This window comes from Colobus angolensis, unplaced genomic scaffold, assembly GCF_000951035.1.
Source record: "Colobus angolensis palliatus isolate OR3802 unplaced genomic scaffold, Cang.pa_1.0 Scaffold104, whole genome shotgun sequence".
NCBI lineage: Eukaryota > Metazoa > Chordata > Mammalia > Primates > Cercopithecidae > Colobus > Colobus angolensis.
In genome coordinates, this window is record NW_012111364.1 from 8,066,076 (window position 1) to 8,083,862 (window position 17,787).

Here is a 17,787-nt window from a genome sequence, read left to right on the forward strand (position 1 = left end):
GTGTGGCTTTGACCAAGTTAGTAACTTCAGTTTCGCCACCTGTGCTATGAAGATAACATTAACTCTTAAGAAGGTAGGGAGGATTACATGAGACAGTAAACTTCAAAGACCTAGCATTCACCAAGCCCTTAAATTGGAGCTAATATTGTTATAGCACAATGTACCTACCATTATAAAAATTAAAAGTACCATATTCTAATTCCAGATTCAATATAGAAGAAACTTTGGAATAATATCGGCAATGAACATCTCATGTTTTTTCCTAAAAGGAATGTTTTAATAAAAGTTGATATTCTAGTTCTGCCAGACATCCAAAATTATGTCCAATGCTTTTAAAAGTCTAAATCCTCTAATACTTGGTTTTTAAATAATAATGTATTCAGAGGTTTTCTTTCCTAGGTAGACTGAATTATCAACAGAATCCCAAATCCTGCCCTGAAGTATTCATTTTAAACTTAATTTAACAGTTATTTTTTACTCTCTTCTCATTTTCTTCAACTTTTTTTCATGTATACAACTCTGAGAAGTTAGCGAGCCAGCTGAAAGCAGATGCTATTTCATGTGAACTGTTTTATATGAATTTCTAGTTACACTATGGTAGGAAAGAGGTTGGCATAGAAAGTAGAATGAGATGAATTTTAAAGGTACTTGACTTTTGTTAATTATAATATTATGAATTTTTTAGCTCCTTTCCTGCTAGAACATATAAAAATCAATCAAATGATGAATCAAATATGGAAAAAAATAGATGCGTTATTATCACCTGTTCAAGGAGAAATGAAATATTAAGAATTCAAAGTTTCATAGTTTTCCAATCTGGTGTGGAACTAGGACTATGTCCAGACTATCCTTTTTAAAGAGCCTCTTTTTCTCTACCATATGACCAAGTTGAAAAATGAAATCACCATTCCCAAAAAATGTCATTCCAGTGGTTCCCCCAGAACCACCTAGCTATACTTTCTGTTGAGACTTCAAAAATTCATTTGACCTAAAGACAGTCATGTTGCTTTTACAAGTATCCCTGACATGGGTGTCAAAGGACAATTCAACCCTCCCCCAATGCGCATAGGGGCACCTGAATCACAGAGACCACTGTGCACCTGCACTTGGGAAACAGTGGATTGCATTCCAACATCATGAGCACTTTCATGACATGCAGCTTGAGGAAATGATCCACAAGAATGTATCTGGTCTGCCCCAGCATGTTCCAGGAGTGACAGATCATCATGAGTGTCCCAGTCCATCAGGGCTGGCCAGTGGATTCATTGCATATTCAGTAAATAAGACAGTGCTTTGTTTCAGAAAACTGTTTTTACAAATGTAATCCTGACATGACTTTTTCTTCAAAAAATTCAAAGATATATATTTTAAATTATACACTGGATGATTACATGAGTAACAGGAACCATTAGTGGGGTGGCAACATAATTTGTTGTCCAAACTGGGACACTTTTAGAGTGACAAGAGAAACCATTGGTAATTACACCAAACTGAGAGGGAAAGAAACCATGCAGAGATCCCAGGAGAAAAATAGTTGAAAGCAAGTATGTACTTATTTAAACAAACTTGAAAACTAATGTATAAATGCTGTGTACAGGAGTGATATTCTGTAATGGAAGATGAACAGTAATAATATACAAGAGTTGAAGAAAAAATAACAGAAAGGAAAAAATATTTATTGATTGCCTTTTCTGACCTGAGATTTTAAACACTGAAACTTCAAAAACAATAATACTTAATGATAATGTCTTAGACAACCTTGTGACATAGATATTAGTCTTGTTTTAGAGATGAAGAAACAAAGTTTTAAAAGAGTAAATATCTTGCCAAAGACAAACAGACAGGAGTTAGAATCAAACACAGCCAGCTCGTTCAATGTTTTCTAGTGTCACTATGATTTAGACATTACATCTCCATTTTCTACATGAAAAAATTGAGACTCAAAGGCAATTCCCTGTTGAAAGAAGCATGATAGAAAGGGATGCTGTGTGTAAGCATCCCTCTCTTACACACAGAAGGACACACATGTAATTTGGAATGTGGATTAAAACTCAGGCCTGCCTGACTCTAAAGTCAATGTTTTCTTCCAAATCTTGACTTGGGCTTTGTTCACAGACTGAGGTTTGTTTTTGTTTTGGGGTTTGTTTCTTGGTTTTTGTTTTTGAAGCAAATGGAAAATGAGACTCTTCCCTTCTTTTTGCTTTGACTCTGCTTAAGTTCCATTTCCACTCTAAATTTTTCCTCCTTGCTCCTTCACTTGCCTCTTTTATCTCTTTTCCTAAAAGCTACTTCTAAATACTTAATCAAGATATCAGCCGTGGGCTTGTAGGAAGACTTCATTTACTTGTAAAGGGCTTCAGTAATGCATCCTTTGCATCACTTACAGGCGGTGTTTTGTCTAAGAGTGATTTGTTCAAATTCCCTTCTTCCTTGTCACATTCATTCAGCACGGGTCATTTCACCTCATCTTCCAAACAACCTACTTACACACAGCATCCCTTTCTATCTTGCTTCTTTCAACTCGGCTTTAGAAGTTACCATCACCCTTTTCTAAATAGCACAAAAATGTATGAATTACAATTGTGTACAAAAGAGATACTGGGAGTTAGACTAACACAAAGCACCCAGTCAATATGGGCAGGTTGAGAGGCAACTATGGAGACTTTTCCCATAATATTTTATGAGAAAAGTTGAGTAGCACTTTTCCAAATAATAGGCCAAGAAAACTAAACAGGAAAAAAGTAGTATAGCTAGAGCACATACAAGTCTCTCCTGAGTTCTTACCTACGAAGTCTTGTTCTGTTAAAAAGAAACAAACAATCCTTTGATTCTAGTCACCAACTATTACATTCCTATAGACTGCTTTCTAAAGTCAAACATCCAACAAAGCAAAACTTGACCCCATTCTGCCTATTTCTCTCCAGTGCTGTCACCACTACCTTATTGTCAGCCACCACTGTCTCTCACTGGTGGTGCAATAGCTTTTCAATCATCTTCAAGCCTCCTTTCTAGCTTACATGTGTGGTTAATTCTTCACTCAGCTGCCCAAGTAATCTTCTAAACACGTTCATCAAGTCATTTCACTTCCTTATGTAACACACTTTAATTATATCCCAGAGAACAAATAATAAAATCTGAACTCTTTATCCTGGTTTATAAAGCCCAACAGAATCTAGTAAGCCCTTCCTGCCATCTCATAGCACTCTCCTCTCTGCTCACTCCAACCTCCCTGACCATCTTCTGGTGCCTAGAACCTGCCAAGCTGGTCCTAGCCCCAGCCCCCTTGTGCTAGAGATTCCTACAGACTACAAAAGTATCTCCTCAGATCATTGCTTGACTGGTGCCCCTTGTCATTTAGACATTAGCTGGACAGTCACGTCCTTCCAGAGACCTTCCTTAACCTAGAAAGCAGCCACTCTGCGACCCCATAACAGCATTCTCCACATAGCACTTGATATTCTCTGATGGTTTATAAACTGTTTACTTGTGTTGTAGTTGTGCATTGCTTATCTTCCCTACTTAAAATTTAAACTCGATTAGGTTAGAGAACATGCCTATCTTACTCACCATTGTACCCCTATACCTGAAACATGTGGTGATAACAGGACTTAAAAAGTATTTTGTGAATGAACAGATACAGTAGTTAAGCAGCTTATTTGCAAATATTTGCTTTACCTTTATATGGTAGTTTCAGTGGTTAAAATTTTTCCATTTCTACTTTTCAATTAAAAAATTGTATTTGATAGCAAAAAAATACTTTATTATAATTACACGTGCCTTTTTAAAAAATCCTGTTTACCAGTACCAAATTGTGTAAATTCCTTAATTTGTTTTTGTAGAGGTGACATTAAGAAGTTCTAGAAAGGGGAGGACACAGTGGCTCTCGCCTGTAATCCCAGCACTTTGGGAGGCTGAGGAGGGTGGATAACCTGAGGTCAGGAGTTCGAGACCAGCCTGACCAACCTGGAGAAAGCCCGTCTCTACGAAAAATACAAAAATTAGCTGGATGTGGTGGCTCATGCCTGTAATCCCAGCTACTCGGGAGGCTGAGGCAGGAGAATTGCTTGAACCCAGGAGGCGGAGGTCATGGTGGCTGAGATCATGCCACTGCACTCCAATCTGGGCAACAAGAGCAAAACTCCATCTCAAAAAAATAAAAATAAAAAAATAAAGTAGAAGAAGTTCTTAAAAGAACTCATTGGAAAGTTAGGATTATACCCTGTCTTTCAAAAGGGTTGGAAAACACTAGGGCTGAGAGAGCCATATGTTACCCCAATCAATTAGACTCACAGTCAAGTGAATCTACCAATTGTTAACTAAAAGAAAGTCTCTAGAGGAAAGGAGTAACTCACTCCTTGAGGAGACTTTATTCAAATCTTAATGAATGGCAAAGGAGCAGTGCAAGATCCTATGAACAACTGGACACATCAAAGTTGGGCAAAGCAAGCATTTTCAAGAAAGTCAGTGGGCCAGGAAAGGGAAGCAGCAGGTTATTGATGTTGGAAGGGATGTCACAAACAGGGCAGTAAATGCGTCAGTATGAAAATGGAACACTGATAAGCAGACTCACCAGGATTATTTATTTCTCAAGTATGCTGTAAAAATAATCACACTGAAGACATATATACAAGGTAAACCACAATTTCCATACAGTTTCCTTTGTTCCAAATGCACTTTATTCCATTTAATCCTATTGACATTTCTTCACTTAAATAAAATTGTTTTTGTCTTTGAACTTACAAGTTATCTATGCTGAACTGTTTGTTGATATCATTAATTCCCTGTATTCATTAGTATTCTTATTTCTTCCTTGAAATAAGACATTAAAAACCACTCCTGGTCAATCACCAATATTAACACAAACTAAAAATACTAATCACAGATATCTTTAAAACATAGCAACCTACATGTGAAATAATTGGGCTTAAGATAGAAATAGAAAGACCACGGCTATAGAAAAATAAATAGCTCACCAAATTTGTTATGCAAAGCATGAATATCCCATTTATTAATAGACTTTCTGCTGCTTCTACTGTCTTCAGTGCTCAAAAGAGGTTTCTAAGCAAGGGGAGACTACTAAACAAGATAATCAGGACTTAAGTTTAACGAATAACCTAAATCCTTTGCACTCTTCTGGCAGATGTTAGCAAGGGACTCAGTAATAATTACGACTTTGGAAAGCCTGCCACAGGGGTATGAGTCTAGATTGCTTTATTAAAATAATCCAATCTTCTTTCTCAAAATACTCACATTACACTATTATAAGAAAAGAAAGAATCTGAGAAAAGTGGTTAAAAAAGGAAAGGCAATTCATATTCACCTAGGCTTATTATGATCTTAGTAAGGTAACAGTAAGCCCTAATTTGCCTGACTCAGCTCTGCTTTATGCCCGTTGTCCCAGTGCGGTTATTAATAGTGATGTCTCCTTTTGTTCTGGAAAGTGTTGCAATTTGAACAATAAATTATATGGCCACCCTATATGCTAGGTAGCAGTCACTAAGTCCATGACAGATCCATAGACAGCTAAATATGTATATTTTCCTCTCTGTCCCACCATTCTCTGTTCCCTAGAGGCTGATTTCTATAAATTGCATTAGTGGATTCCCTTCTGGCTGAGTATGGCCGATCAGAAGCCCCAGCAAAAAATGGGAGAGTGGGAATCAAGTAAAGTCAGTGTATTTACTTTCTGTTCTCATGCCCTACCAGGCTATGGTTCAGTTTCATTCTTCTGCCAAAGGCCACACTTCCAGAAGGCACTCTCCTATACCCTAGCACTATTTCTGGGTTCTGGAAACTTCACTCCCCTCACTCCTTCTGGCCTATGCATAGTGAGAATCCCGCACGGTTGCTGGCCCACAATACTTCATATTACCTTGGAGGCCCCCTTTAACCTTGCCCATACTTGTATAAAGGGTTGCTTCCCTCAATTTCCCATTTGAATGTGCCCTATGTTTCCTGCCAGTGAACTGACTGATAGAAACCTTTTTTTTCCACTTCATCTACATAGAATGTAGCATGTAATAGAAAGCACACCTACTTTACTTGTGTAAAAGACTAGGCTCAGCGAAGCTACATTATTTTTTCCAGCTAGTACAGAATAGAATGAGATTCAGAGATGAGTGCCCTTGACTCTGAAAACTATGAGTTATCCTCCTATATCAAGTTAGTCATCCTATATACTCTCATTCTATAGATTAGATAATGAAGGGTACAATACATGCTTTAAAAAATTCCAGAGACATATGAACAAACACTCAGTCAATAAACATTTTTTGAAAAGCAGACCACTATGAATTTGGTGCTGTAATAATTAAGGACAGCACCAGAAGAGATCAAAAACAAAGACCATGGAAAAGGAAGGTACCTAGAAACATTAACAGATGTCAATTTCAAAATGTAACAATACAGTATCCAAGAGCATCTTTAGAAGGATGTGCCTGAAAGCTATAATCCAGTTCTGCAACATTTACCAATTACTTTCTGATAAATTGAATCCTAATTATTAACTGTGTCATACAAGGAAAAAGTATCTGCAATGTCAAAGAAGGTTTCTCAGTAAGACTAGGAGATGATGAGATGAATAAGAGCAGGACTCACAATTCCCCTCTCCAGCACAGGACTGTCTGATGAATGCCAAAGCCTTATAAGTGAAAAGAAGATAAATGCACGTGTCTAATTTGAATACGACACACTAAGCTAAAACATTACTTATTTTCTATCATATCTTTGCCTGTCATGCAACAGATCAATGACCTGTAATCCTTTGCTTCTTTAACTGTACTTCCCAATTCTGTTGGCAAGCAGACACAATCTAATGATTGGTTTGGCCTAAAGCAAGGAAGATATGCAAAACAAGGACAGAAGCAGCAACCTAATATATTACAGTAATGGGAAAAAAAATGAGAACCACATTTACCCAGATATATACTATAGGACATTAAATAATAGAAGATAACATTTAAAATGTTGAATTAGCTACAAGATATGTAAATGAATTTATAATGAATCAGTTCCATGACTTATATTAGTGTTATTTAAAAGTTTATATTTCTGCTTATCAAGTTTCTGAATAATCAGTCTTACCTGCATCAAGAACATCAGATCCTAGAGCATCCTTTTGCTCAGTCTGCTGTGCATTTTGAAGACACCCTTATACACACAGACCTCTGCCAAAGTAAGCAAAAGCTCCTGTCCAAGATGCCACGGAGAAGCAAGTAATAATGTACATTTCATAATGATTACATTTATACAAAGAACCATAACAATTTTCAAATAAGGAATCTACATTTCGTGGCATAAAAAGGTTTGACTAAGATTCTCTTACCTCACTTATTTAAAATCAAATCAACTATGCATGAATTCGTACCACTTGGAAAAAAACAACAGAGCCCGATAGCCCTGATTTTCAAATATATTAAAAATGAAATAACAGTTATTTTTGTTAAGTCTGACCAAAACACTTATTTCTAGGAAGAAATAATTTTTCAGAATGTCTCAAAAGAGAGATAGCAGTATCAATGATAATGATACTAGCTAACCTTGAACATTTACCATGTACCAGCACTCAATGAGGTGATGTACAGATATCACATTGCTCTATAAAAATCTCATCAAGGTTATTATCTCTATTTCTCAAATGAGAAAATTATGATCAGTGTGGTTATTTAACTTGCCCAAAATCACTTTGCTCCTATGTGGCAAAGGCAGTATTTAAACTCATTTCTTTCTGATTTTGTACCCATGCACTTTCAGGGACAAAAATGTCCAAAGACATAAATGTTACAGGAAAAAGAACCTTGTTTCTATGATTAGAAAAATGAGGTAAAATGATGTTTTAATATAACATTTTTCCCAAGCAAATGTCTACATGTTGACTTTTCACAAGCTAAATATCAAATGGGAACAAGTTAGTAATACTAGGCCTAAAATTAGTCCTACTTATTATTGAAAGATTTGATGAAATTTGGATTCTCTGTCTCTCATGTTAGCATTCCTCCTTCTTGGAGCCCCCCTGCTCCTTTTCCTCACTCACCTCCAAAAGCTCACTCAGGCAGTGCTCAATCCTCTAAAACGCAAACTTAGTCTAATGGTCCCAATACTCCACCAGTCACCACAGTTTACATGCATGGTATCCCAAGAGCCTCTGCACTGATGCATTACATGCTGTAAAGTCTACTGAAAGGATTAAGTAGGAAGGTAATGAACAGCCTTTACATATAGACTGAGGTCAAAAGGGTGTCTTGTTTTGAGCCTGAGACCTTTACTTAGCACTTGCCAAACTACATTCTATGAACAATGACATATTTTGTCTTCATGAAAATTCTATCTTGCCAAACAGGACAACTTCTTGTCTGCTTTTTTTCATTAAAAAAATAAAACTTCTTATAGGCATCAAAATTATTGTCATTTGTTTATGGTAGTGTGTAATTCAGAATAAAATGCAGCATCCTTGGCCATAAATACAATGATGGCATAAATGACAACAATGACAACAGTTCCAGTTTATCATAATGTTAAGTTGGCTTGAAGGAACCTAGATTCCAGTTGTGTATGACATTCCACACATGGTATTTTAAAGATTATTCTCCTCTCTCCCCTAATTTAACAAGATTAGAACTAAAGGCAGATGAAATAATGCCACTTGTCTCTTTGTCTTTAGCACATTTGTGGAGCTAACTTTCTTCACCTTTTTCTCATTACATATCAGAACAGGAATATAATTCTGATATGAGCAATTACTTAAAGAAACTATACTTTTACCATGTATAGATGACTTTTTATTCAGCCACAGTTCTCCACTGCTTCTTTAACAAAACCAGGCACTATATTATTTTCCCAAAGGTCATATCCAAGTGTAATAAATACACCTGATATTTTCTGCATTATTTGCATCTAATTTGTTTATGCCTAAACAGGCTTTGATTTTGAAGAGTACAAATCTAATTTAAATTTTCCTGAACTACCACAGAGAAATGATAACGGTTCTTTTTGAATTTTGACAGCAATACAGAATTTTCATTAGATGTAAGAAAAGAAACACCCAAACACTTGAGGAATAAAACACATTCTAAATGCAAACTAGAAAGAGGAATCTTGTAGGTATAAAATATCAGACATGTTTGCTAAACTTAAGGTCATATCTAACAAAGAGCTTTAGAATATTTAATCAAATACTTAACTTTTTAAAATGGCTCTTTTCGATTGGGATAAGAGAGGAAAAATAATACATTTTTCATTTTAAAATTAATTTTGTGGGTATATGGTAGCTGTATATATTTGTGAAGTACATGAGATGTTTTGATATATGCATGCAACATGGAATAAACACATCATGGAGAACTAGAGTATCTATCTTCTTAAGCATTTATCCTTGGTGTTACAACCAATCCAATTACACTCTTTGATTTGTTTTAAAATGTGCAATTAAGTTATTCCTGACTATAGGCATCCTGTTGTGCTATCCAATAATAGGTCTTATTCATTCTTTCTATCTTTTTAACCAATTAACCTTCCTCCCTTCCCCCCGCCATTCCCTCACTACCCTTCCCAGCCTCTGGTAACCTTCCTTGTACTCTCTATGTTCATGAGTTCCATTGGTGGGAATGTAAATTAGTACAACCACTATGGAGAACAATTTGGAGGTTTCTCAGAAAGCTCAACTTTGAGCTACCATATGATCCAACAATCCTACTGCTGGGTATATACCCAAACGAAAGGAAATCAGCATATCAAAGAGGTATCTGCACTATGTTTTGTATAACACTGTTCACAATAGCTAAGATTTGGAAGCACTTAACAGTCCAGCAACAGATTAATGGATAAAGAAAAGGTGGTACATATACACAAGGAGTACTATTCAGCCATAAAAAAATAATGAGATCCAGTTATTTGCAACAACATGGATGGAACTAGAGATCATTATGTTAAGTAAAATAAGCCAGGCACAGAAAGATAAAAAATCACATGTTCTCACTTATCTGTGGGATCTAAAAATCAAAAGGAAACATTTTAATCAGCCAGGAATGCCTCTGTACTTCAAACATACCCAATTAAAAAAAAAAAAACTCATTTGGCTTAGGGTATTATAGGCTATTAAAAGCAAATGCACATAATAAAGGATAACTCTCAGTTATCAGTTGATTAAACTATTGTGTGAATGAATTTAAAGGAGCATCATATAAGGGAAGGTTTTGAAAGGAATAGGTAGAAACTATTCATGAGAGACAGAAGCCAAGACCACTGACAGGAGAGGGAAGGGACAAGAAAAGCAGGTCTAGGATGCAGAACAAAGTTCTCTTACTTCTAATTCTGCCCAGAGCCATCCCCAGATACACCAATTGTAGTTGTACAATGCAACATGGCAATCTGCGCTTGAAATCAAATGCACACATTATTTATGTTGGAAGATAGTTAAATAATTAACACAGCAAGTACATCTTATGGAAGGGCCTAAATATGACCAATGGGACAAAATTAATAGATTTAAAATAGGCAAACAAAATGGTTTCCAGAGGAATATAATAAATAGCACACGAGACATTGGACACAGAAAGAAATGATTTGAAATTTTCTTCCCACCATGACAAAAGTCGGTTTTAAAATATAATTAATGATTAGATCTGATTTATTAAGGTAAAGCCTCTCCAAATGCATAGTCTCTTCTTGCAGTTACAGTTCTGTAAGTATGCTGGATGTTAGCAAGACTATCATGAAGCTCTGAACATCCAGGATCATTAGTACTTAGTATCAGGAGACTTGTATTTTCTCTTTTATTTCAAGTGTCAGTTTCTCCTTCCAACATACATACCATCTTGAAACATACTGAAGGAAGGAGACTAAGAATTAGTAAAACCAGAGTATGGCCTGAAAGAAAACAGTCAACAAAGAAGGAAGAGTGAACCTAACCTTTCACATCAAGTATCACATATAAAAGGCCAGGATACCATGTCAAAAGTCTCCTGAAAATAAGCTCTGGTAAACACACACATACTATGTGGTGATCACAGCTAATGGTAAAGGTGCCTCATGGGCAGGAATAAGACGTTTACAAACCCAGAAACAGCCTGGCCGTAGAAAGTTGCTTCCTGAAAAGGCAAACCTGTGAGCCTCATAGAAGCACTTCACCATCACTCATACAACCCATCTTTTCAGCTCATTTCCCAGGGATTCTCTTCTCATGTCCTATGCATCAAACTTAATTATTTGCTGTTCTCCAAACATGGTAAAGTTCTTTCATCTCTCTCTCTACCTGAAGTGCTGTGCCCCACCAAATTTCCATTTCTAAATCCTTCCTGAACTTTAGTACACAACACAGATGCCATCTCTATAAAGCAGAATCAGGCTGGGTGCAGTGGCTCACGCCTGTAATCCCAGCACTTTGGGAGGCCGAGGTGGGAGGATCACGAGGTCAGTATATCGAGACCATCTTGGCAAACACGGTGAAACCCCGTCTCTACTAAAAATACAAAAAATGAGCTGGGTGTGGTGATGGGCGCCTGTAGTCCTAGCTACTGGGGAAGCTGAGGCAGGAAAATGGCATGAACCCAGGAGGCAGAGCTGGCAGTGAGCCCAGATCATGCCACTGCACTCTATCTAGCCTGAGCAACAGAGCAAGACTCCGTCAAAGAAAAAAAGCAGAATCATAGCAGAAATAAGCTCTCCTAGTCTGAATTCTTATAATTATCATTCTATAACAATGTCTCTAGCTTCCTGGGCATTGTCTGTTTCTTGTTATCTCTATTAATCTCTAAATTCCTTTGGGGTTAATATTTTTCATATTAAGCAGGCTAGTGTCTTAAACATAATATGTGTCAATAAATATTTGTTAAATGAATAAATAAATGACAAGATGATCTAGAACAAAAAAAAGTTAGCTTGGTGCAAAAGTAATTGCAGTTAATGCCAAAAAAATTGCAATTACTTTTGTGTCAACCTAATAGATCAAAGAGCCAGGAAAAAAATGTTATTTTTAACTAAAGATATTTAAAGACTATAAATGGCAAGCCCAGAAATGATCTTGTCAGTTGTAGCATTTTACCAGAAGAAAGCACACTGGGCTGATGCATTTTCTGCCAACCAACCACTGTAGTACTGCAGTAATCTGACCCATTCCTGTCTAAGAATTCTAAATCACAATGGTAAATATCATAGAAAATTAGATTTTGGGAAACTTTGGAGATATAGCCCCACTCTTTTTCTGAGTCACTGAGGAGCACTGTGCAATTCAGCCAGTGTAATGGTTTGGATGTTTCTCCCCTCCAAATCTCATATGGAAATGTGATCTCCAATGTTGGAAGTGAGGCCTAATGGAGTTGGATCCCTGAGGAATGGTTTGGTACCCTCCCCACAATAATGAGTTCTCGCTCTATGCATTTATGCGAAAGATGGTTGTTTAAAAGAGCCTGACATCTTTGTTTAATCGCTTACCATGTGACACACCTGCTCCCACTTCACCTTCGACCTGGATAAAAGCTTCTTGAGGCCTCACCAGAAGCCAAGCAGATGCCGGTGTCATGTTTCCTGCACAGTTTGCGGAACTCCAAGCCAAATAAGTGCCTTTTCTTCACAAGCTACACAATATTCCTTTATAGCAATGCAAAACAAAAATATACCCAGCTAGTTAGGAGCTGAATGACAGCTACAACCCAGATTTATTGAATTGAAATCAAGGCTCTTGGTGCTGGAGCAAGCTGCCTTGTGGTAAATTCATCTTCTCTTGATACATGAAAATATTCAATATCACATTCTAATGACTTGAACTATTAAAAGGTTAATAATGTGTGCATTTCTTTAAATGGCATATCTTGTACTGCATTTCTGAAGAAGCATCACTCATCCTTTATAAAATGTTACAATGATTGCTTCTGACTGATGGTCAATACTTCTATTTATTCATGCCCAGAGTCTAGTTGGTGGGTACTCATTTCCATTAAGCACTAGAGGCACGAGATTATATTTCAATTTTGTATCTGTATGTTGATTCCACTGATGCTTATTTCAAGTGATTTTTCCCCAGATAATAGAAGAATAGGAGAGTAAAGTCTTGCCTCTTATTTGTATGACCTTTATACGGAGCAAAGGAATTTGGTAAAGTAAAAGTGATATCTTGTAAATATTCCAGAGTCTTTATTAAACATTAAAATATAATCATTTAATCATTGTGTGAGCACTGTAAATAATTTCCAGAGGAATATAGCCCAAATCAGCTGTGTATCAGAATCCTTTAGTGTGCTTTTAAAAAACATACACTCCTGATCTCACCCCAAGACCTATGAAGTCAGAATGCATCTTCCTAGGAATCTGATCCCAAAGAACTTCTGATGCACAGCTAGGTTTGAGAATTACTATTCCTAAGGCCAGAAGAGACTTAGAGAGGTTTGAATTATTTTCCCACCTGTGATCCTCAGGACCCTAAGTAACCACATTCATCCTCACTGCCTGCTCGACCCCTCCCCTTGCCCTTTCAATGAAACAGGCATACTCAAGCACAGTGGTGAAGACGATCAATCACCCCTCACCCCGGCACCCATTCAGACCCTTCCACTGGCCTACTCACCCTTCACTTCTCTTCTTCCTCCTGTTTTTCTCCTCTCCTGCCTCCCTGGCTCTTGCTCCTGATAACTGTCCTGAGGACTTCTGGTTCGGGATCTCAACTTTCAGATTTCTAGAAAAGGGGCAAAGCTCAGTCTCATTGCAGTAAATGAGGCACATATGGGCTGGACAAGTTTCTACAACCTCCCAATAGTAGAGAAAGACTGGAAAAATACAGATGTCATAGGCCAGATAGGCATCATAGGATCTAGGATGCAGCCTGACACAGGGCTGATGTTCCTCAAGAAAAACAGCCACACTGTACTAATAATCATAAACTTTGTAATGCAGTATAATAAAGATTTCATTTCACCATATATTTTATATTATGAAATCAAAATTTAGATATGACTGTTAACACTGAAGAAATGCCTGAACAATTGTAATTGCCCTCTACATGCACACACCCTTCCCAGAAATCCTGTGACTTACTGTCTAGTCACAGAGACAAGGGGTCAGTGGAGGCAGCAAAGGTCAGGCCAGTGGCACAATTCCAACTCATGGACTTCTGAGCAGCTTCATTAAACTATATATTATAATTTATGTCATACATATAAACAAGGTCCCTTTGGTGTCTAAGAAGTTAAAGAAATCCACATTACTGGGTAAACTGTCTCAAAATATTACTTAACTTTCACAGAAAGAAGCATAAAGCAATTCCAGTTTATATTTGGTATTTTTGCATGATATATCACTTTGGTCAGAAAATAAACGCTTACATATGAAAGATGGTGTGATATGGTAGAAAGATCTCAACATCTAAAAGTAAAAGGGATGGATTTGTATTATTATAGTTCTGAAGCTAAATGACTTGTGCCACTTAATAGTGTCATAAATATCTATTCATCTAACTACTTAACACAAAGGGGCTGGCCAGGGACAGCAAAGCACTGTACTGGACATTAGCGCTGGCTCTGTTCCTAGCCAGTTGTGTGTTCGAGCAACTCTATTTACCTCTGTAGCCTCAGTTTGTTCATCTGTAAAACATCTAGTTCGATAGTCTCTTAACCCTGTCCCAGGTGAAGTATTCAGAAGGTTGCTGATGGTTTTAGGTCATGTGATCCTTTTCCAGCGCTAATATTCTGTTAATAGAAATTTTCCTCATGGCTCCTGCAGAAGCTGTTTTAGCACTTTTCTGCATATAAAAGATGCTGATCACAGGTACCCTTGATGGGAGCTACCTCATTAGCACTGGCAGCTCCGGGTGTTAACTTTAGATCAATCATTGTTACAGTGATCCCTGGTATTACACTAATTCATTCCTTTGATTATTGCATAATAATTCTACAACTTTTCTTAGTCACTACTAAGTATATTGGCATAGTACTTCACTTTTTGTGTGCATCATTTTCCTACTTCCATCAGAAACATATTTTTTGTTTTGTTTCATTTTAAAATGCTTTATGCCATTGAACAAGTTTTAACTAAGCATCTGTATATACTACCTAACATTTTCTCTTTAGTCATTTGGAGAAATAATCTATAAGACACAAGATTCATTTTTCTCAATGTAATCTACAATCTTAGGTTAAATGGCTTGGAAGAACAGACTCCATATCTTTTTAACTTTACCTGCACTGATTATTCATCTGACCTCACACAGCCCATGTGTTTTCCACACTCTGTGTTCTCTGCATATGCTGTTCCCTCCATCTGAAACAAAGTATCCCTCTCCCTGATTCGCCACCAGCACACTCTTACCATGTTGAATGCACCTTCATAGCCCCAGGATCTATCATAGTACCTGATGCATCACACGTACTCAATAAATGTTTGAAATGAATTTAACTTCTTTTGCACAATTACCAACATAGGAAAACCCACAAATGGCACTGAATAAAAGCTTTATGCTGTTGATGAGAGTCATCAGACCATGAACAAATACCACTCCATGTCTGAAAAAATACTACGGTTTCAAACAGATGATTTAGCTTTTGAGATGTAGTCTTGCTCTGTTGCCCAGGCTGGAGTGCAATGGCACAGTCTCGGCTCACTGTAACCTCTGCCTCCTGGGTTCAAGAGATTCTACTGCCTCAGCCTCCTTAGTAGCTAGAATTACAGGCATGCGCCACCACACCTGGCTAATTTTTGTATGTTTAGTAGAGATGGCGTTTCACCATGTCGGTCAGGCTGGTCTTGAACTCCTGACCTCATGATCCACCCACCTCGGCCTCCCAAAGTGCTGGGATTACAGGCATGAGCCACCGCGCCCGGCCTAGCTTATATCTTAATGAAGAGAGTGCAACAAATAAACCTGGTTAATTAAGGCCACTGTGAAACAAGCCTTCATCCAATTCAGACACATTTGATCACAAACATTTATTCTTAACCAAAGACTTCCAACTCACACCAAACATAATAACAAAAGTTAATTTTTGACAAATAAACATTGAGGGAAAATAGACAATTAAGAGTTTATTAACAATTTCAAACCTACTGTGACTACAGTGTTTTTAATTCTTACTCTAATGTTATCAATTAAACATGTTACATTAATTTTAAAACATTCTGGCCATTATATGAGATACACAGATAAATGGGATACAGTTTCTCTTTTCATAGAGATCTCCAGTGCAGCACCCCAATTTCTTGAAATTATATTTGTCTAGCCCATAATGTTGCAAATCGTACTGAATTACACTTGAACGTGTTCTTTACAGAAATATTTCTTAAAATGTTAGGGGCCAATAAGAATTGGATAAAGCAGGCCAGGCGCGGTGGCTCACGCCTGTAATCCCAGCACTTTGGAAGGCCGAGGTGGGTGGATCACGAGGTCAGAAGACCAAGACCATCCTGGCTAACACAGGTGAAATCCCGTCTCTTCTAAAAATACAAAAAAATTAGCCCGGCGTAGTGGCAGGCGCCTGTGGTCCCAGGTAGGAGAATGGAGCGAACCCAGGAGGCAGAGCTTGCAGTGAGCCGAGATCCTGCACACTGCACTCCAGCCTGGTCGACAGAGAAAGACTCAGTCTGGGGGGCAGGGTGAGGTGGGGGGAAGAATTGGATAAAGCAAAGATAAAGCTAGAAAAGTGAACCAAAACTTAGAGAGGAGAGGTCTGCAAGGATAAAATAGATATTATACTACGGTCCAAAGCAACTCTGCTGTGGGACCACTCTAAATAAACAAAACAACAAGAGGACTTTATTTTTCTTCCCCCCCATAGGAGTAGTTACTGTGCAGACCACAAACCTGCAGGCAGTCATAACAGCCTAAATGGCACAAGCAGCAACCAACAGGAAGTGACCCATTCCTTAACAGGAGGCTGTGTGGACTCATAGGAGCCTGCGATTTGGCTGAGAGCAGTGGGAGTGAGAGTAATAAGAGATTTTTGGTGATCACGAGAGTATGAGAGAAGCTCAGCTACCGTGAACACTGGCATAGCTGCCCATCCACTACAGCCAGCAAACAGCTCCAGTGCTGGCTGTAGTGAACAACAACCAGAGGAAGCTAGGCTGCAACTGGAGAAAAAACACTGGAGATGCAAAAGGACTGTAAATGAGAAACTCCCGCAGACTCCCAGAGATGTTGTAGAAGGGGAAAGGGTACATAAGAGAGACATAAGGAGTTCTAGGCAGAGTAAAGGAAAAGGAAAAATGTATCTACTCAAGGGAAAGATGTGAATTTATATAACGGCAATTAAACCAAGCACCTAGAGGTAGTGTTTATTGAACTTCTGGACTAACTGCTGGCATAACCTTCTTCTGAACCCATAACTTGGTGAGTTCTGTAGACGCTTGGGCCACTAAACAATAGTACTAGTGTACTAGTGACCTAAAACACTTAGGAAATCACCTACTTTAGAGAGTACTTGAAATGGGATAAATGTATTCCTCTTATCCAACATTTTCTCTCAAAAGTATCCTCTAACTCCATCAAGCTTTAACTAATCCTGTCTAATTATTCTTCATTTTCATTGGTAACATATAAGATTGAGAGGCTTATATTTGCTGATACTAAAAATTATTTTATAACCGTATATAAAGTTGTAAAATATATATATAAAAGTATGTATGTTTATATATATGTAAACACTAATTCTTTGGGCAACTATTTGGTAATGTAATCTAATTACTTTGGTGACAAAAAGTTAGATCGAGAGTACATTTTATCAAGTCATTTTATAAGTTTCAAATAAACTTTAATTAATTTATAACCTGTAAAATGCATTGTTTTACTATCAATAAAAATCATCTTGT

The 17,787-nt window shown here is 37.4% G+C and overlaps 1 protein-coding gene across 3 annotated transcripts in view; it reads right to left on the bottom strand.

Moving 5' to 3' along the window:
- NXPH1 (neurexophilin 1) overlaps nt 1–17,787 on the bottom strand; it is a 329,230-nt gene that overhangs the window by 57,767 nt on the left and 253,676 nt on the right. The window contains exon 1 of one of the 3 annotated variants that reach the window (XM_011943056.1): nt 4,974–5,024. The exons of the other annotated variants lie outside the window; for them this stretch is intronic. Within the exon in view, the coding sequence (XP_011798446.1) occupies nt 4,974–4,994 (21 nt within the window). The 5' untranslated portion in view covers nt 4,995–5,024. Of the gene's footprint in view, nt 1–4,973; nt 5,025–17,787 lie in introns of those variants that run through there. 3 annotated transcript variants of the gene reach the window in all.